This window comes from Prinia subflava, chromosome 16 (assembly GCF_021018805.1).
Source record: "Prinia subflava isolate CZ2003 ecotype Zambia chromosome 16, Cam_Psub_1.2, whole genome shotgun sequence".
In the NCBI taxonomy this organism is placed as follows: domain Eukaryota; kingdom Metazoa; phylum Chordata; class Aves; order Passeriformes; family Cisticolidae; genus Prinia; species Prinia subflava.
In genome coordinates, this window is record NC_086262.1 from 15,699,325 (window position 1) to 15,721,119 (window position 21,795).

At 42.6% G+C, this 21,795-nt stretch overlaps 1 protein-coding gene across 1 annotated transcript in view; it reads right to left on the reverse strand.

Moving 5' to 3' along the window:
- The window catches only part of CPEB4 (cytoplasmic polyadenylation element binding protein 4), a 37,151-nt gene extending 18,121 nt beyond the window's left edge, over positions 1–19,030 (reverse strand). The window contains exons 1-2 of the mRNA XM_063413771.1: positions 17,107–19,030; positions 8,346–8,427 (exon numbers count right to left, since the gene is read on the reverse strand). Of these exons, the coding sequence (XP_063269841.1) occupies positions 8,346–8,427; positions 17,107–18,228 (1,204 nt within the window). The 5' untranslated portion in view covers positions 18,229–19,030. The remainder of the gene's footprint in view (positions 1–8,345; positions 8,428–17,106) is intronic.
- Positions 19,031–21,795: the final 2,765 nt, after the last annotated feature.

The following is a 21,795-nucleotide window of genomic DNA, read 5'->3' on the forward strand; positions in this document are numbered from 1 at the left end:
CAACCTGCTACAAATCCTAGACACAGCTTTGTCTACCAGGGATCAATATTTGTTCCTTAATTCCAATTATATTCCAGTGGGATACTACAAATCACTTGAAGTGGGAGCTTTAAATATTGCATGTATTTGATTACAACTCTTCTCTAGGATCCCCTACAGGGTGTGAGATAAGAAACCAAAAAGCAGAGGAGCAAATCATGGACCAAAACCATCAGCTGGAGACTGGATGTTAGTTGGAATTTACTGTATTTCAGGAAAGTGGGCACCCTGCTGCTCATGGCACTGAGCTTTATTTTATATTCATGTATGACTGCTGAAGAATAGACACCAAGCTATAGAAACATCCCATCTTCTGCCTCAATACATCTTCCAGTTTATGATATAGAATAATTGGCAGCATTTATCTTTTGAACATTTCAAGTATTGCTGTATTCACTTGAAAAGTAAGAAATGAAAGGCAGAGTTTGCAGCTGGGAGAAGGAAAAGCATTACAGGAATCAGCTTCTCAGCCACAAACCTACTTCAAACGTGGTAACTTCATTAATGACAGACTTTCTGACAGGAGGGAAGCGAGGAATGGGATGTCATATGCTAAAAATTGTGAGATAAAATTTATTTTGTAAGTGACAAGAACAATTTATTGAACCTAGTAGAGAATTTATTGAACAGCTTATGAAAACATGTAAAACCCTCCCAAATCTTTGCTGTCATGGTTTGTTTCACTGTGCTCTTGGACTCTATCTACAGCATTTCACCTCAAGAGCTCTGGTATCTGTCCACCCCATCACCAATTCCTGCACCAGGAATTCTTTTTAGGCTTTTTCCTGGATCACCTGCCTGACTTGCAAGAGCTGGATTTACACTGCAAGATCTAAACCTGCAGTTCCTTAAGTACAGTAATAGGTTCAAAGCAACTTATTTTTGTCTGTGGAAGGAATGATCACAAGACAGCCTGGAATGCAACATGAGGCCTTGGTTCCTTTTTTAACCATCCTCTTAATTCACTCCCAGACAAGAAGGGAACAGGAACACAAGCAAGTGAACAGCAAATGAGGAAAGGCTGAGAAGAGTGGGAATAATCAGCCTGGAGAAGAGAAGGATTTGGGGTGACCAAACTGTGCCTGAAGGAGCCAACAAGAAACACGGAGAGGGAGAATTTCCAAGGGATGGAGTGCCAGGACGAGGGGGAAAGGCTTCCCACTGCCAGAGGGCAGGGTTAGGTGGGATACTGGGAATAAATCCTTCCCTGTGAGGGTGGGCAGGCCCTGGCACAGGTGCCCAGAGCAGCTGTGGCTGCCTCTGGATCCCTGGCAGTGCCCAAGGCCAGGCTGGACAGGGCTTGGAGCAGCCTGGGACAGTGGGAGGTGTCCCTGCCATGGCAGGGGTGGCACTGGATGGGATTTAAGGTCCCTCCCAACCCATTCCATGGTTCTATGAAGAACACTCAAGCCTCTGCAGTGGAACATTTCCCCATTTCTCATTTTCCACTGAAGAGCACAGGTAAGACACTCATTTTCCCAGCAATGTGAGAAAACTGCACTACAGACTTCCCCACACCCAATCCAAGTGGGAAGAGAAAATGAAAACATTATTTTAAAAGAATCACCATTTCCCCTGCCCGGATTCAAAAGTGCTGCACAGAACCAGGCACCAGCAGCATTTATGTAAGTCCATATTTATATAAGTATGCCCACATTCCATGCACAACATTTATCCTTTTCTCACACCCAATCTGAGTGCTGAGCTGGGATTCCTGCTAATGGGATTTCTGAGTAAAGCTCAAACACCACTCCCTGCACCTCATTTGACATGTGCCTGTCTGGAGGCAGCACCTGACAGCCCAACCATCAACACTGGAGTGGAAAAACCCCATCCTCACACCTGACCAATCTGCATTCCAACACACACAGCATTAAGCCAAGGATGGATAAATCTGCTCTAAAATGTGTTTGCAAATTCGCCTCAGCCATAATTGTTATCATGCTAGCTAATGCTGGATTAAAATAAGTGGATAATCAATAGACAAATTCTATATGCATCATGATTCTTTCTTGAAATATCTTAAATAATTGATGCAAAATTCAGATTTTAGTCACTCTTGGGTATAAGCAATGACTGCCCATGACTAGAGAAGTTATGATTTTCTTAGGACCAAATTTTTCCCTCTTACACTCATACCTCAGCGTTCACCTCCTTGTTTTTTCTCAGAACTCATCCCCTTTCTCATCACACCTATTTCTTCTTAAACTCCAGCTTTAAGAAAAGCACTTCAGGCTTTTCTTTCTACTTCTTTCATGCTGTTTCAAGGCTCACAAACACGACGACAGAGATCATGCAAAACGTGGTTAACAAAAGACTCAAACGATTCAACATCAAGGCAAGAAGTGAACAAAGCGAGCAAAAAGCAAAAAGACAGGTAGTTTGAGCAGTTTGGGAAGGGAGGCAGGAGAGTTCAGTGTCTTCTAAAACAAGGAACAGACACCACTCATGAAATACAGCTCCAAATTAAAGGCAGCTTTGAAGATGATCCAGAATGGTCAGAGATTATCAAAGCAAGAATTTAGAAAAAAAAACCCCAAAACAAAACCCACTTGGTGGACAGTGACATTAAACAAAGCAGAAGATTAAACACACTTCTCAAAAAAAAAAAAAAAAAAGGGATGGAATTAATTTCACGAAGCCAGAAATATAAAAAAGAAAGCAAGAAAACCTTAGAAAGGTTTTAATCAGATTAGCAAGGCTGCTGTCACGGCATTCAGAACGATTTTGGCTGTACCACTTCTGAAGATCAAATCACCGAGTTAGACATGAAAATATTCAGCACCAGTTCCATGTTTTGCTGTGTTTTAAAGAGCTCTGACTGCCACATCATTTCCAGCACATACATTCCGAGGAAATATCCTGTCTGAGAAGTATGAGAGGCATTTAATTTTCCACGCAGGCTCTGGAGATGGGACAGCATGGCAAGGGGCCTGGGAGAAATGACTGGACAGAAAAGCACAGGTCTGCTCCAGTGAATTTCACAGGAATCCTGACACTGATTCCCAAATTGGATTAAGATCAGAAAACCCCGGGATTTTTGTACTGCACGGAGGTGGCAGAAAAAGGAATTTCCTGGTCTCAAAGGGTGGTTACATCAATACCCTGTGGCTCAGTGCTCAGTGGCTCCGTTTTGGACAGAGCACAGATCAAGGTTCCCCACCTCAAAATCCTGCAGGGCTGAAGTAAAAGCAGAGTTGTTTGATGATTGTTTGATATGTGCCTTGCCAAAATCAGCATTTCTGTAACCCAGGTATTCTCAGAAAGGTTAAACTGCTCTGTAACTCTTGTCTGGCCCCATCCCCTGGCACCCCTGGAGATATTTCCAGGATTAATGGGATCCCCTCTCAGTCCTCCCTTCTCCAGACCAGTCCAGCCCTGGAGTCTCTCCTCACTGGAGATCTTTCCTCCCTGTGTACTAAATAAGGCAAATTCCCCTTTTCTGCCTTTTTTATTTGTTGTTTTTTGCAAGTTACGGACATGATTTGTTTCTTCCCAATCCACTTTTACCTTCCAACCCTCACTAAATCCAGCATCTCTTCCAAACAATTTCGTTGAAGCCACAAACCAAAATGTCCATTTAAATGACTGGAAGTTTATGAGGTAATAACTAATGAGTGTAAAATCATACATTATGTATGGTTTGTATCCATTACTTCTGTGGCAGGTTAAAATCCAATCTGGGAATCTGATCTCAGTGTTTATTAATAGAAGATTTTAGTCCCTTCCTGTTGCCCAGGTGATTTCAGTCTCTTAAAAGATTGTTGGCTTTTTCTAAACAAAAGCTGTGATAAATCCCAAATATTGGAAAGGCGGGGATAACTCAACATACACTTCAATTAAAAAATTAAAATATTAAGTATTGCCCCTAAATGTTGAATATTAGCTGCCTTTGGAAAGAAAGTGGCCCCTTGCTTGATAATATTTTAGCATATTAAATAGTAAAAGTTGTAATATTTTTACTTTAACCCACCAGAAATCAGTGGATTGCAACAGGAATGGGAACAGCTGATTTCAAATAAAACTCCTAAAGAATTTCCCCCATCCCAGCTCCCTCAGCATGGGCTGTAGTTCAGTGCTATTAGACTCAGTTCTGCAATATTCTGACACAGTAAAACAATTGATTTTCCTCTTAATTAATAAGCACTCAGGTCTGCAAATCCCATTAGCCTTTCCTGGCATAGGAGGGAAAATTCAGGAAGATCCTGAGAATGAAACATCCACACAGTAACTCATCAACAGTTTCCAAAGAAAATGAAGGCAAACCTGAAAGGAAAGGTTTGTTCATTTTATTTGAAGCTGGATACATTAAAAAATTGCAAATTATTCACCCTTAGGTTCTGGCCAAGGAGATCAACCCCAAAGTCTGAGGTGCAACCACCACAGCAGCTGTGAAAAACCTGAAAATCTATTATTTTACATTTTAAAAGAGGTCAGGTTTGGTCCTGTGCATCTATAAAGGATCCTAAACTTCGCTAAAGATTCTCAGCAGGTTCTCATTAATATTCTGGATCACACAGAAACCCAAATGTCCCATTCTACTCCATTCATAGGAAAATGCTGCATAATCCATACAGCTCAAAAAGAAACAACCAGTTCAGATTCTTATCCAATATGCAAAAAAAGCTCTCAAAACTATTTGAATCCCTTTCATCAAGGAACATTTTATAAGGTTTACATATTTTCTTCAATTTTGCCATGGTTTTTCAGGTTAATATTAAGGGCCTGATAATTGCTTTAAAAATACCACTTGGTCTCTCTGCTTGCTCAGAGAAACAGTGCAACTTTTCAGCATTCTGGCTTTTCAAAATTCAAATTTAGAGCTGCTGTTCAGCCATTCCAGTGTCTGGCCTTCCTCCATTCCTAAACCAATTCCCTTTTGTGCAGAAGTGTGTTCAGTTTTCCAGACTGTGTCACAGGCACAGGATTCCTGCAGACACGGAGCTGTTCACACCCAGATTTGCAGTGCTGGAAGCAGATGTCCCACAAGCTGCTTTCATCCATCCCACCTTGCATCATTTCCAGGCAATAACCTGATATTCTGAACTGAAATACTGGATATTTCAGTAGCAAACCAGTCATAAAGCATTTAAAGACATTTCAGTGTCACTTAACAAGGAAATATTTAGGCAATCTATTACTATTACAGTAATGCTCAAATTGCCATCTGGAAGACCCAGATTCAAAAATCAGGCTCTGGATCCCAGGCTCAGCTCAGGGAGGCCAAGTACATTGTAAAGAAGATGCAATTAAATCTCCAGGGAAAGGCTTCTGCAGGCTGACATTGGCTGTGCAGCACGCAGCACACTCGCTGGGCTGGATAAAAATAACATATTGAAATGGCAGCTGCTCAGCAAAGGAAGAGGATTTGAGCAGGGATAAAAATATACCTTAAAAGAAGGGGAGAAAATGGTAAAATGCCTACTCAAAGCATTAAAAGGTAATAGTGAGTGTACTGAATCACTGTAAGATTCACCTTTTAACCTCACGCAGAAAATATTATTTATTTCATATAGCAAGACAACCTAAGAACATAATTATTACTGACCTCAACAAATCCAAGGCTAGCACAGCTTAATCACCTCAGACACGAAGAACACCCTGTGAGTGGATTTTGTTACATTTGGACAAATTCCTCCTTCTGATTTTATTACAGAATTCCCAGCCTGCTGCTCTGAACACAGCATTTAAAGATGGAAATGATGTCCCAGAGACAGCAGGTTCCAAACTGTGACTGATGTCTGTTATCATGCCCATCCTCTCAGTTGTTTTGAAGGGTATTTTACACAGTGCCTCTTTCTCTGGCAGTCCATGACAATATGAAGGGGGTGCTGTTAGTGTTACACACCAAACTCCTGCTGAGGCAGGATTAAACCTCTCACAAGATAGCAGTGAGGCCTATTAGATCATCTGAATTATTTCCATGCCATTCTGAGCTTGCTCTCCACAGAATGTTTTATTACTGTCTTGCCCAGGCTATTTTTAAAGTCTCAAACCCAGAAGCTTTTCCTTTCTGAGAGTATCCAACTTTAGTTCAAAGCACTGCATGCACTGATTAACCCATTTAAAATGCAAACCAAAAAACTTCTTATGGAGCTGCTGATGTAAATGCAGGTGTTTGAAACAGCAAACAAGATTTGAGCTGACAGCCATAATTTGTCCTATTTAAAGATTTCTATATCCGAGGTTTAAATAAAGATGGGGCAAGAAAAGAGAAAACATGAGACAGGATCTGTGTTAGCAGATGGAAAATAAACACAAAGGGCTCGTGATCAGCAGCCCCACTCCAGGCCTGATGTGGAATGTTTTGTCCCAGCAGTTTACAGTTTTTTTCCAGCTGTATCAGTCGGTTTAACTAAAGGTATTTCCTCTCCTTGCAGACCCCACCCTACTCGGGGATGATCTCTGCAGCGCTGCCACGGCACGGCGGATACCGGCTTGAACAAAGATCCATTCCTTAAATACACCACAGGAACTCAGTCCCTGAGAGCTGTGCCAGGGCAGCACGGCCACACTCAGGCACTGCACACTGCACTGGCAGCAAAGTTCATGCTCCTGCTGAGGAGATCCTTGAAAAAATCAGGGTCCACAACAGAGTATTTCACACAGAGTCACTTAAATGTCTCATCTTTGAGGGTTTTTTTTCTGTAGTTATGTAACTGTTAACTGTGAAACAGGATAATTCACAAGGAATCTAAGCAATAATTCCCAGCCCAGGGCCTGACTGATATCCCTGTGTTTCAATCAGTGTGAGACAAGGCACCCAGAGAAGGCACAGATGACTCTGCAGAGGGGATTAACACTCAGGCTAAAGCAGGAATTAATGCGTGTCAGAACTATTTGTATTCTTTGCTGACATACTTCTTCCATCACTCTTCAAACATGCTAAACACTCAAAAAGAAATATTTCAACTGCAAAGAACCTTTTCAAAGCATTTAAACTAAACATCAGGCTACGTTCAGAAGTACCCTTGCTTAGCAGCTGACCATAAATACATATGAAGCTGACTTTGTTAAATTCACATTTAAAGGGAGATTTTATTTGACGTGGCCATGTCACCTTGGGTCAGATTTCCAAGCTGTAACCTGGTTTGGGATTGCCTGGCAGTTGGATAGAAGGATTTGGGGCAAACCCCAGGTGCTCAGTCAAGGAAGAGCACCTCATCCTTGGTTCTGGATGCAATTCTGGGGACATGGGATGTTGCCAGACAGAATATAAACCAAATAAAAGCTCTTAATACTTGTCATTAATAAAAGCCTGGTCCCCACTGCATAAGGAGGGAAGGTATTTTGGGGTTTTAATTCATTTGGCATCACTTTTATCCACATCAGGCTCTTCCTGGTATTTCAATAGGGAAGTACTTCATGGTGTTTCTCACCACACTGAATTTCTGCACAGCACTGGGGACAGGAAACTCGAGCTGCATTTCCAGACCACAGAGAAGGCAACAAACACAAGTTCTTGCCAGTTTATCAAGGGTTGGTCTTCTGAGCAAGAATCACTATTAAAACAAGTCAGATTTCATTACCACCACAAGCCTTGATATCAAAAGGAATTTGCTTGTAGAAACCACAAGTGCAGGTTTGTTTTTTTTCCAGTGGTCTCATGACTGGTAACAAAAGTGAGTGGTTAGATAAGAAGCGTGTGTGAGAATTTGACTGCTCCACTCATACAAATAACCACTGAACTGAAATGGATTACTCATCCTAAAGGACATGAAACTACAGCTCTGAATTGTTGACCATAAGCAGTTTCTATTCAGACAAAATTATGTGCAGACAATACTTTGAATACTTTGTAAGCTGAGGTATTTCCAAAGCAAGATTACCTTTGCCAAAAAAACAAAAGAAAAAAAGGAGATAATTCCCAAATGCAAGTCACTTCAACCTCTCTTTTCTTTTCCCAATGGTTCCAAAAAAGTAAAAAAACCCAAAATAATCTGTTTTTCTCAAAAGGACATGAATAAACCTTATTCTTTCCCAAGACAGAAAAAAACTATGACTTCATCAAGAAAACCATGTGAAGCAAAAAGTTACTTCTTGCTGAGCTGCACAAGATTCCTGAAGTTGATCCAAACCCCTGGCAAATGACACAACAGCTCAGGCTGTGTTTGTGCTCTGCACTGCCCAAGGACAGACACCCTCAGGTGCTCCTGGGCTGTAACAGCTTCACTCACACAACTGGAAAAAGCCATCAGGTGCACGAGGTAAATTCACTTCTCCTACCCAAAACTGCAGTCTCTGATTTTCAGCAAGCCCCCATCCCCAGTTATTTACTGCAGGAAATAGTCTCTGTCTAAATTTACCTTTCAGTGAATCATTTTCAGCCCTCATTATGTCAATTAGGGAGTTCTCCAGTGAGTGCATGTCAAAAGTCCTGGTGCGATCCTGCAAGCAAACACAAACAGAGCCAGTGTTAAACACCTGAAACACAAAAACTTCCATTTTCTTCTACAGAATCAAGCAAAAAATCATAAACCAAAGGATAAAGGAATACAAAAAAATTCCTCTGATAGAGGAATATTAAAAATTACAATATTATTAAATATGAATCTGATCTATAATAATGTAATCATAACCAATGAAGTGTACTACCAACTATTTCTCCTTTCTATTAACCAAAGCCATCATTTAACACATGCACAGGTCAGACTTTCTCAACCAAACAACATATCTCATATATACAAATCTTTTGTTATAGAAGCAAAACACAATGTAAAATACCCTGGCATTGCTTTAATTTAATTGGCAAATTCTGAATAACTGAAATTTCTTGTAATCTCTGAAATCTTTACAGTATCATAAAAGGTCCCAAACAGAGGCAAAAATCACTCTAATTCCCAATATTATTCACACATCCACGCTTTCTGTGTATTTATACATTTGGACTTGGATAGAATTTTATACAATCACATTAATCGACTTTGATTTTAATTTTTTTCAGTCCAAGAAACTCTCTACCATCAGCTCTAAAGATTTTATTTCATTCCTGTTCTAAGGAATCCCCTCTGAACTGAGCTCAAGCATTGGGAAGTCTCTGTTCAAACAAGAAACTCGAGCAGTTTAGGACATTTTTGCTCTTGACTCCTTCTCCACAACTCTTGTTATTCCAGCACTGAGTGTGTTTTTTGTCCCTAACACTGGCTGTGAGGCTGAAATTTCTCCAAAGCACACAGATCCAGCTTGGAATATTTTTAAAGGCAGTGGTGAGTTATAAAGTGTTTTATTTCAGTGCTGAAGCAGCCGTGATTGTGTGTTTGCTGCAAGGGCCATTCCTGATTTCACTGATCCCTCATTCTGGACTTTAAATGCCTCAGACTATTCCAAGAGCAGGAACTCACCAGCTCCTGATCCATTTCCAAGTTGTAAATTACATTCTGATCACTAAAAAATACCATTTTTCAATCAAATTTCCTGGTATTTTTCCTCTCTTCAGAACAGTTTATTACTGAGACAGAACAGGCCACGTATTCCAACCCGGATGTGCCGTGTCTCAAATAGCATTAAAAGGCCAGAGTTTGGAACCAGTTCCTTTATTAAGTCTAGCAAATATCAAATTTGCTATAAAAAGCACAGCACTGCCCTGTCTCCCCACAGGATTGATTTCCGTGGTCATTTCTATTACAAGATAATTGAGGCACCTTAGAGAAAATATCAGGAGCATTTAAATTCTTAAATTTTGTGCTTTTCTTTTACAGATTTCCTGGAGTTTTCTGCCTTTCCTAGCAGATTTAATTTATTGGTTTGGTTTAAATATTGCTACTTCTCACCTATTTCAAACTCTAGTTACATTAGAATCCCTTAGCAGGAGTGAGTACAAGCCCTCCATTAGGATCCAGCAGTTGAGTAACTCAGGAATGGATATTAAAAGGCAACCCCTGCATTTCCAGCAGTCCTCACAAAATGACAAAAATAGCCTAAAACACAGGTGGGAGCATTTACTGGAAACCTGATGTCCCTCAGCAGCTTCTCCTTCCTGAATTCTTGTGTTAACCTCAAGCCCACCCCATGAACAGCTACAGAACTCTAATTTCACCAAGTGCAGAACCTCAGTAATTCCAAATCTTTGTGGAATTGGGGCACTTCACATTTCAGTTGTCTGAGAGACACAGAGGAAGTGACCCAGGCCAAGTAATTCCCAATTTATTGTGCTGAGCACCTGAGCCTGAAGCAAGTCTCTCCTCTCTAAAATATCTGTGTTATGTTGGCTTTGTAGTAACAAAGGGTCTGCTGCAATGCTAATTTTTAATATTGAGAACAAAGAATTTAAACATTTGAAGGGAAAAGATGGAATTGAACTGGTTGGCTCACAGGGAAGCGCATTCTCCAATGGAAGCTTTTGGTGCTGAGGAATTTATTTTGCTTTTCAATTGAACCATAAGCTCTTCCCTTTTTAGGGTGAGGTCCATAAGCTGCAAATCACACTGCAAACACTTAAAAACACAACCCTGCACGATGATATAAAATATTAACTGGTGATATTCCCACCTGCAGCTACCAGCAATCCCAGAAAAAGGAGGCAAGGCTAAAACTTGGGATATATAAGGAAGACTCTGTACCAGGGAAAAGATGTCAGTCCTAAATAAAGACCAGCCAAGATTCCAAGCTCAGCTGGGTCACAGGTTTGCACAGTGCTTATTATTTAAAAAAAAATCCATTCGTTCAGTTGATTATTTGCCCTGACAGGCTGATTTTCCAAGTTCTCTAGACTACTAGAGAAAGTCACCAGCTGAGAATTTGAAATTTCAGAATTTTTATACAAATAAAGTCCTTTCTATAATGAAACTCTTTTGAAAGCAGTAGCACAGGTTTCAGTCAGTCTCATCTTCCAAGACATTCTACCAGAACCACATCTGAAATATATCCATTTATTATGCACCTAAAGAAAAAATAAAGGCTGGTGAAGGTTAGTGGGAGTGGCCAAACCCCTGAAGAAATGTGTAATTCTGCATTTCATCCCAGAACATCAAAAAGAGCTCTAATAATCAAGATATTGATCACAAACCAGTAACTAAATGGGAGCTTTTCTCAAATACTATTCCTCATAAAGCACGTAAACTTAGGAAAAAAATGTTTTCTTTAAAAGATTTCATGTAGAGAAAATTAATAACAATATGGTGATGGTTTTAATGAAGCAATTCACAAAGTTACAGTGCTTTGGAACTGGATTGCTACTGTACACTTATTTATTTATACAGAAAATATACAGGGGTAATGACTACCCTGGAGTAAAGCAGATTATGTACAATTCAGTAACAAAATGTGGCAACCACAGCCTGATATTATTTACCTGGCTCCAAAAGAACTTGGCTTTACACAAGTTTGTTTGGGGCATCTAAAATGTTGCTTTATCAGAGGGCTCAAAGGCTACACAGTTTTATCCTTGGGAAACAGAACTGAAGCAGAAAGACAGCAGGTAAACACAAGGCCACAATAAAAAAGTTCAAAAAAGAAAACCCAAACAAACAAAACACAAACCAAATTAAACAAACTGAAATGACAAAACAACCAACAAGAAAGAAATCAACTTGCAGTCTTAATATATGACTGTGCTTAAAAATTCAGCCAACATTTCAGAAGACATTCATTAAACATAATTTGGAATAAGCAATGCTGTTTGCACAATGTACAAGAGGTGACAGCCTGCAGATCTGCTGAAAAATGAGTTATTGAGTCTATAAATGTCCTACAATAATCAACAAGCCACTCCTGGACTCTACCCTGGCCACCTCTGCCTAAAAAAATTAAAGTCAAATCCCTATTCCCACTTTATTTTTCGAAGTCCAAAGACATTTCATCCCAAAAAGAAAGTCACATGGTGCATAACGTGTATGATGTACACTGGGTCATCCTCCCACGCAAATGAATTTCCACGTGAATTTTTCCTGCACTGGAAGATCATACCTCGAATTTAAAAATCCCAGACATTAATTCTCCTGTACATCAGAAAAATGCACATTTAATTTAACCATTAATTCATTGTAGATTCATCATATTTAATCTGCACCCCCAGCAATAAAATTGCCTGAATAATTAAGATGCCAGAACCTGAGAGCACTTCCCAGGATGGGCCTCCCAGTGGTAGGTCCCAAACTGCACAAAAAAAATCAAGGTATGAACACTTGCTAATAGCTAAGGCTGGGCCTGATCTCTTAAAATAAGATTGATCAGAAGTCCAAGGCATCAATAATAATGCAAAAGATGTCATTGCATTAAACAATTTATTGATCAGCATTTATGGAGTAGGTGTAGTTGTAAAAGTGGGGCTTGTTTTAGACATTTAAATCTTTGTCAAACCACAACATTTGTGCCAATTAAAAACCTCACAGCTACATTTGCACCTTAATTAAAGCAGGAGAGGCCTGAAACTTTCTGAAACCTTGTTACCATTTCCACAATTCCTGAGTCACAGTCTGGCACAGGAGAGGCAGTATCACCATATTTATCATCATAAATACAAGTTCCACACTTCTCACAAATTGGGACTGGATTCTGCTTCTGGGAAAGCTTCTCCTCCTTCCCAGCACCCTGCAAATCTGTATTCCAGCTCCCAGTGCAGTACCCAGTGAATTAAAGGCTTTGAATAAACAGGTTTTTCCTGAAAGGATGTTCCTGTATTCTGCCCAGATCATCTTTTATATCATCAGCTTCAGCGGGGAACAATAAGAAAAAGCTGGAAAAGTGAAGTGGCACAAAACACAAAGTTTAGTTCAAGCTGAACTTTTTAAGTGTTAGAAATGACAAACCTTTTCTGGAAAGGTTTGTAACACGTGTAATTCTATTTTAGCTGCATATTAAGTTTATCATGTATCTTCCAGAAATGGTTTTCCATAATATTTTGCATTCGCAGCTTTCAAAGCAAAATGCTTAACAGGAGTAGTCCTTTTAATCTTAGGAAAAAGACAACCATAATTCAAATAGCTTCTTAACAAAAGCTCTCTTTAAACAGAAACCCTGAGGTCAAAAACACACAGGAGGGCCAAGGCCCAAGTATTAACGTCAGTAGTAAGTTTATAAAACAAGAACAGTGTTAACTTCCACAGCACTTAACTTGTGCATGTCATACCACATTAGAGCCCTGCTAATCCCACAGATCAGTAGCTGTGGGGAACAGCACACAAAACACTAATTACTGCACAGCTGATGGAGTTACAGGAAAACGGGGGAACAGGTTTAAAAACCCAGCTTCAAGGATTTGCTCTGTTTTCACGTGATAACCTTGGAATTATTGGGAATAATTGCTGTTGCTAGAATAAAAAATTAAATTCTGCAAAACAAACAAGCTCTTTTTGTGCAGCCAGCCATTGTGAGTTATGAAAAGGTTCCTCAAACCCAAATATTAAAATAAAGAGGAACGGTAAAGAAATTTATTTGCAAGATCCCTTCAAGAAGAAAATTTGGCAAAGGCATTCAAGAGGTTATTTTTTTAATTCCAGTTCCCTGTGAATTTGTTTAATGCACTTATTAGATCAGGCCATTTCTATGGGCAAACAAATGCTGACGTAGAGGTCGGAATTCAAACACGTTTTGTAATCACGAATGTGTTTTCTCAAACATTCCATATCTGCCTGGGGGAAGAGCAAGTCTCCCTGGCACAGGCCCTGGCTGGATTTGGAAGGGGTTATATACCTGGAAACCAGCCACTGGGGAAGAAAGGAAAAAACATTTTGAACAAGTGGATACAATGAACTGCTCTCATGTACAAAATTCTTTGAAATGGGCAGTTATTTTTGAGCCCGATTCTGGGAAGAAACACAATTTCTTTTTAAGCATTTTCACAGAAAGCCTGAGCAATACTGCTTCACTTCCTTGTGCCTTCAGAGAGCCATTTCAAAAACATCATCACGCACTGAAGATGAGATCTGGAAAGCTGGAAATGCCTATCAAAGCAAGATTTATGCATTGCATAACAGGCAGGATGTTCCACTCATGAGGAAGTGCAAGTACACAGCCAAAGGAAAGCCAAAACAATCTTGAAGGCAGCGCTGCCGTGAAACGCAATTACTGAGCACCGAGTTTGTCAGTGCTGCTGGGAGAGAAGGACAAGGAATCATTCTTAAAAATCACTAACTTGGTAAGGTGCCACAGTCACAGTCAAAGCATTTTCATATATTAATTCTCAGGGAAGGCGGCGAGAGCCAAAAGACTCCGTTTTTTTGCTTTTTAATTTTAATTCAGGAACCATTTTTTCATTTGGAGACCATTTCCTTTTCAAACGAACACACAAAGAACAATGGCTTTTCTCTTTTCAAAAGATCTTTGAAGGGGGGAGCCTGCCCAGTGGCTAAAGCACAACATCAAAACTTAATTTCATTAACAGATCTGGTTAAGTCTTCTCTGACCTTGCTGCCAGTTCCATCCCTGCAAGAGGTTCCTATAGACACTGAGGCTTGGGAATTGCAGGAGACAGGATTCCAAATGGAAAACACTTAGAGCAGAGAGCACGGGCTCTGCACGCAGCTCTCAGTGCCAAGGCAAGGCATCCTCAAATTGCAAGGTTATCAAACTGATCACCGCAGTATTTTCCTTTCATCTGCACCATTTGGAGCACCCATTTCATCCCGTGGGCAGGGATGTCTGAAGGGAGCAGGAGTTCACATCAGTGAATAGGGAAATTATGCAATTCCATCCTTTCCAAAGAGGAAAAGAGCTCTGACTCCTGGGCACCCCAATATTCCCATCAAAACATAGACAAAATCCTGGGTGTCACCAAGCTCTGGAATAGACACAACCTTTGAGGAAAAGGGAAAAAGTGATCCCTAAATATTTGCAATTGCTGGTTTACATTTTGCCTTCTAAAGAAACTCATTTTCACTAGATTGCAGCACCACTTGTTAATGATTCAAGCAGCAAAACATAAATATTAAATGAAAGGGATTGTTGTATCAAATTACTCCATTATGTTGCTGCAGCAAAGACAGCTTTCAATTATTTCCTAAACAGGAATTTAAGAAGATTCCAGTAACAAAATAGCCTTGTCCAGCACATGATTGCATCAGCAAGGATACTTCAGGGGCACAGAGAGAGAGAGAAAGAGAGAGAGAGAGATGCATGAACACAAATATGCAATAAGCAAAATTCTTCTTTGAGTCAGGAATAGAATCAGCACAGTCAAGAAAAAAATAAAAAGATACCAAAGGTAAAATTTTACACCATTTGTTTCCAGTGATTCAAAAATTCACTGTGCTTTCAACACTCAGCTAAAGTGACCAAAGGAGCTAAAGATTTTATACAAAAGAAAAAAAAATTGTAATAAGCAGTTGTCCAAGATGGCTTCAAAATTAATCAGCATCTTTCTCGGGCTGCAGTGCTGAAGTCCTGCTCTGCTGCCTTGCCCTCTTCCTCACAGAAGTGTCAGGAACAGACTGGAAAGCACTTCACTCCACACTTCCCTTTTCCTGGCATGAAGGAGTGTCAGACTTGGTCTTGACATGTACAGCTTCATCAGAGTGTTTATGTAAACAGACACCAACATGCTACACCAAAATGATTTCTTTACCATGATCAAACTACGTGTGTCTGCTATTCTGTGTCTGGAACACCATCCAGAAGTCAAGGTTGACTTTGCCAGTTTCCTGAGATTTCCTTGATGCCAATCCAAGCACATTGCTCTGCCTGGGTGTATATTTGGGGCTTACACACAGCAGCAAGGACACACTTGATCTCATTCTGTCACTCTCAACATCAGCTACGTGTCAGGGTACAGAGTGAATCAAACCGTGAGCCAAGACTCGCTGCAGTGAGCCTGAAAAAAGACCAGCTCCAGCTGGGTCTCTTTTTCTGATGGTTTCACTGGATAAATTGGGTATGCTGGACACAGCTTCATTATATTCATTACAAATCCTGACATTAAAATCAATTATTACTCTACGTTCTAAATTTGGAAGGGCTCTACCTGATACTGAACCAGTCAGTAGCACTGCAGTGGAAAAAAAAGGGCTCTAAAGGAAAGTTATTGCCAGCAGCTGCTGTGCTGTCAGCAGGGCCTGCACACCACCAAAACCCTGCAGTTTGCAAAGAACCCAACTATCCCCAAATCCACAAAGTCACTGTGAAACGCATTTCTGTTTCTTTACATCATGAGACACATTGCACAGTTTGTATCTTTGAAATTGCATTTAAGTAGGTCACCCCGGTTCTTGCAGCATGGCAAGAAATACTGCAATCACGTTGAGAATTTTACTTTTGCCCTCATTTGAAGAGCTTGAAAAACAACCCTGGAAATGTAAAAGAACTCTTGGGTCTTTTAATTCACCCTAAAGGAGTTTACAAAAGGCGCACACACACACATAAAAGCTGGGTTTAACTGGTGGTCAGATGAAAAGAAGGGGACTTCTGGTATAATTCCTACTGCAAATTAGGTTCAACATTATACAGTTCTTTTCAAATTCATAACAAGTCAGCCCAGAAGGAGAGGCTGAGCTGCCAGACAACCTGCCTCCTGCCAGGAGAAGGCCACAGCAAAATATAGGAGACCACCAACTGATCTCATCCACATCTATTTTTAGTGCTGATTTAATGGCCTGTAACCAAAAGTTGCTGCCATTCCTGAGGAGAGCAAACTGCACTGATTACCATTATTTGTAAAAAGCAAAGTTTCCCCCAAAAATGCTACGAAAATTAGGTTGCACTGCAAGCCCATGTGATACTGTAAAACCAAATACAATCACTCCATACTTTTTCTCTGATGTGGTACCTTGCTGAATACTTTAAAAGGCCTCAGATCTCTCATACTCCACCAGGCACTTTTTTCCTTTTTCCTCTTTATTGAAATACTTGTCAGTGAATTTCTTCATGGGCTATTTCTGTCTGTGTGAAAGTGTTAAGCTGAAGCAAAGTGGCCAATACAGTTGGCTGGTGGGCAATAGATATTTATGACCATCACTGTTAAAAAAAAACAACCCCATGAATCACAGCTTGAAGGATCATTCCCATTATGACATTTTGAGTTAGCCATATGGTTTTTTTCAGCTGCAAGCACAGAAATCCCACAACCAGGGCATTTTAATACTCTTTGGGGAGGTTTGGTTTTTTGTTTTTCTTATGGATACAACAGAGTGCGCTCACCTGAAAAGGAAAAATGTTGTCAGCTCTGTTCAAGCTGTCATCCATCCAGGATTTGGGAGCGAAGGCCGAGCTGGGTCGTGCATACTTCTGCAGCTGGATATGATTACTTGCAAAATTCTTCTTTAAGGGCGAGATGGAGTTCAAGGGGGTGATGCCTCCGTTCAGTCCCCGGCGGTGGTCTCGGCCCTGGGACCCTCCCCAGCCGCCGTAGCCGCCGCCGCCGGGGCTCCACGAGGACGGGGTGGGCGACGGGCTTTGGTAGCTGCTCCACGGAGAAGGTGGCTTGTTAAGATTGTTGGCCAAATGAGGCAACTGATTAAAAGCAGCATTTCTGTGTGTGAATGGAGGTGGGTGAGGACTTGCAGGAGACCTCCTCTGTTGCTGATGCTGATTGTGATGATGCTGGAAATGGGGGTGATGAGGGTGGTGCTGAGAGAGGGGTCCGATCTGGGGGGAAAAGCTACCACCAAAGCCAGGGCTGACGTGATGTGGGAAATTCTGAAACAGCAGAGCACCATTATTAGCTGAGGCAGTAGGGACCCCTCCCTGGTGGAAAAAACTTGCATCTTCATTGATTATTGTAGAAGAAGAAGGAGCGATAGCTGCGGACCAGTTACTGAAACCAGTCAGAGAAGATGCGGTCGATGTCAAGGGCTGTGTCGAAGTACCGAGCCCCGAAGCCTCTTGGTAATCAAATCCTGTTAAAACCGGCGATTCTATTCTTATTTTCTCCTTCCCATTGCCGTTCTCTGAAGAATTATCACCCTGGTTTTCTTCAGTTTTAGCTTTCTCGGGTTCAGAGAGCATGCCTGCTTCCTGACTTTGACCAGGGGAAAGCTGCTGTTTTTCTAGGGACTCTTGCTTTTCCTGTTGCTGAGTTTTAGATTTTTCTGACCCCAGAATCTCATCCTGAATATTATGGGCAGCTGGAGCAGGAAAGAGCCAAGCTGACCCAGCACTACTGCCATTGGCAGCTGTGTTATTATTTATAAAAGCAGCAGGGCTGGGGGTTGCATTTTGATGATGGTGTGGAGGCTGCAGATGTGGATGAAATCTGACTGGAAAAGCTGACTTATTTCCAGTGTTGTTTTGCACTAACACTCCAAACCCGTAATCCCCCATTTATTATATTTAGGGTTTGAATCCTCCCTGTAAGAACAAGTTGATGTTTAGTGTTTAGCTTGTCCTCTTGTGAGGCAAGATTAGCAAGTATCCTGGTTTTCGCTAGATATTCCAGTGTCTCCCTCCACGCTATTTACTTCAGATTTGGATAAAGATGTTTGCCTTTTTTTTTTTTTTTTTTTGCAAAAGATAGATCTCTTCAACTATTTCAATGTGTCAATTTGTGTCCGTTTCCTTCCTTTGGCCAGGAGGAAGGGAAAAATAAATCTTTGGTTCACAAAATAAGAGGTTTCCTTTTTCCAAAGGAAATGCACAGCAATGAGAGAATAAGCTTCTGGGAAATAAGGATAAAGAGATTCTAACTATCCTGTTTTTTTCCTCCTCAGCAGCCTTGACTCGCCCATAAATGAGTTAAGAGGGAAGAAAAAAAAATACAATGACGTCTGGTCCCTCAACCCCTTGGCAGCAAAAAATAGATTTCAATCTGGAATAATTTAATACATCTCTATAATCTAATATATATTTGTGTCCTGTTCAAAAAGAGTCTTTGCTGTGGACAAGGGAAAAATTTACCTCAGGATCTCAGCATTCAGAAAGGTGAAATGGGGGAGTGAGTTGCAGAAGAGGCTTTAACCTGTGCTGCTGGGTTTAACCTATTATATTTAGCAATAATATATACCGTGTGTGTGCGTGTGTGGTTGTTTAAAGGGGTAAGATCTTATCTCAGGAAATCAGTATTCTCTGTGTGTTGGGTGGGGAGTGAGTTGTGCAGAAGGGTGGATTCTTGATGCTGCTCCTTCTGGGCTGGGTTTCTGAGCTCGCCAGACTCGCTTCTTATTTATGATCCAATATTTGCGTGTCCTTCATATGAGTCCTGGCTGTCCGAGGAGGAAGGTTTTCATCTCAGAAATCAGCGTTCAGCGTTCGGGAAAGGGAAGGGAGGGGACAGCGAGTTGTGCAGGAGGAAGGGGAAGGAGGTTTTTTCTCGCTCTCTGCTGCCGGGAGGGTGTTTTGTGGTGCGGGGCTCGCCTCCTTCCCCGGGAATCGCGGCTCCCGCAGCCCAGCGAGCCCCCGGAACGCGCTCCCTCCTCAGGCACTCGGCATCCAGCGGGGCCGGGCTGTGGGTGCCCCGCGCGTCCCCCGCCCTCGCTCGAGCCGGGCAAGGCAGGAGGGGTTTTACCTCAGCAGCGCAGCAGCCTCCGGCAGGGAGGGGAAGGCGCGGCCGGCCGGGCTCCTCTCTCCCCCATGGAAGGTGTTTAAGCGGCTCTCCCGGCGGGGTCGGGGCAGGCTCTGTCTCGGGGCGCAGCGCTCGGGGCTCCGGCGGCGGCGGCGCGGGGCGCTCCCTGCCCTGCGGCGGCTCGGCTGGGCTGCGGCCGGGCCGTGCCCCTCATGTACCGGCCGCACCGGGGGGGGATCTCCGCGGGCTCGATGCTGCGGGGAGCTGGAAGGACGAGGCGATCGACAGCTTTCGGCAGCCGGCGACGCGTCCCCGGCGCGCAGCCCCCGCTGCCGCCGCCTCGTTTTGCGTCTTTTTCCGTGTGTTTTTTCTGCCGCCTTCCCCGCCCCCCACCCCCCCGGCGGCCGCCGCAGCCGGTGCCTCGCTGGTCCCCGCGCGGCCGCTGCCCAGCCCGTGCCGCCCGGACCGAGCGGCCGCACCAAATGACAACCAGCTGGCGGAGGCCGCGCGGCGCTTCCGGGGCGGTGGCGGCCGCGCCCCCGGCCCGCCCCCGGCACCGGCTCCGGCTCCGCCCGGCGCCGCGGCGCCATCTTTGGTGCGGGCAGGGACTCCCCGGCCGGGGCCGCCACCCCGGGGCTGGGCGCGCACCGCCCGCGGCGCCGCCGCCATCTTAGGTGTGGGCGGGAGGTCAGGCGGATGCCGGCGGCGCCGCCATCTTGGAGTGAGGAGCGCGGCGCCCGCCATGTTTGTGCAGGGCAGGGCGTCACCTGTCACCGGCAGTGCCCGGTGTCACAGGCGGCGGCCGCGCTCCGCAGCGACATTAAAGAGCTTTTCATTCCAACCCTGCCGTGCAGGGACACCTTTCACTATCCCGTGGTGCTCCAAGCCTCGTCCAGCCTGGCCTTGGACACCTCCAGGGATGGGGCGGCCACAGCTTCTCTGGGCAACCTGTGCCAGGGCCTCAGCACCCTCACAGCAAAGAATTTCTTCCATACATGCAACCTAAGTAGTCCAAGGGCAAGCATCAAAAAGCCTGCCTACTACAGATCTGCTTAAATACTACTTCATTTTGAGGATGAACGCTCTTTTTGCACACTGACAGATGACAACATACAAATGAAAATATAGTTAAAAAATTAATATCAAAATATAGTGACAGTAAAATAACTATATGTAGGTACACCATTAGAAAAATCAAGTTTAAAATGAAATGTGAAGAGACATTTCCTCAAAAGTTTTCCCTTAGTAGAGGGCTGTCCTCTACATTTTCCAAGACTCCTTCTCAGACACATGACTGTAATTTGGATGATACCTTTACCAAACGAAGTATTTCCCAACAATTTTGTTAAATAAACTTTTTTCTTCTCAATCACAGACACCTTGTTTCTATGTGTGAAAACGGCCTCCTTTACATATGGTGAAAACGTCATTGTGAAAATGTAATTACTGGGTTATAATTTCCCCTTTTGTTTACTGTTTGCAACTTCTGTGAGCCCATCTGATACTGAACATTATTTTTCTCTGTATTTTTCTAGTCATAATGTTGTTATCATCATACGGTTCAGGGTTAACAGGCACTTTTTTCTGGACACCACAGACCTGGCTCCAGCAGCAAATTGCTGTTGCATGAATAGTTTGGGAAAGACTGAGTAGATGGCCTTAATTTAATTTCAGGCACACCCTGGCAGTGCGTTAGGGTAGATGCAGATTGACAGGAGTGATACGAGCAGAATTTCTAAAATCCATCTTTGCCTGACAAACATCGTTTGCTGAAACCAGGGGAGGTTCCTCAGCGGCCAGTGCTGGGATGAGCTGCCCAGCAGAATTCATGGCTATTTACTCAACCTCTTCTCTTTCAGAAAAAAAGCCTGACCAATATGCAGGGGATTGCAGGCGTTAGTTACCGAGAAGAAGAAATTACTGAAGAAAGTCAGAATTGTCTATAAATAAGTGGATTTAACCACCTGTGAGGAAATTCTCGCTTCAGTGGCTGGATGATGTAAAGAGAATCTCAAAGAATACAAAGGACGACAGTGTCACAGAATCACAGATGGTTTGTGTTGGAAGAGACCTTAAAGATCATCCAGTTCCAACCCCTACCTTGGCAGGGACACCTTCCAGTAGTCCAGGTTGCTCTAGTTTTTTAAATCACTTAAGCCGTAAGCTCAAATTCCTGTAGAGTCAAATTAACCCCTTTATCCCACCGATTTTGCCACAGCTTATGCCATGACCTAACTTTTGGATGAAATTCTAAACGTAAGATTCAAATAATTAGAAAACCTTCACCACAACAGTAAATATTCAAGACTTTTGCAATGGGAAGGAAAAGGGAGAGTTCTCTCAGTAGCATTTGCTTGCACACAGTGCTGAGATTCATGCCCAGATTTGCT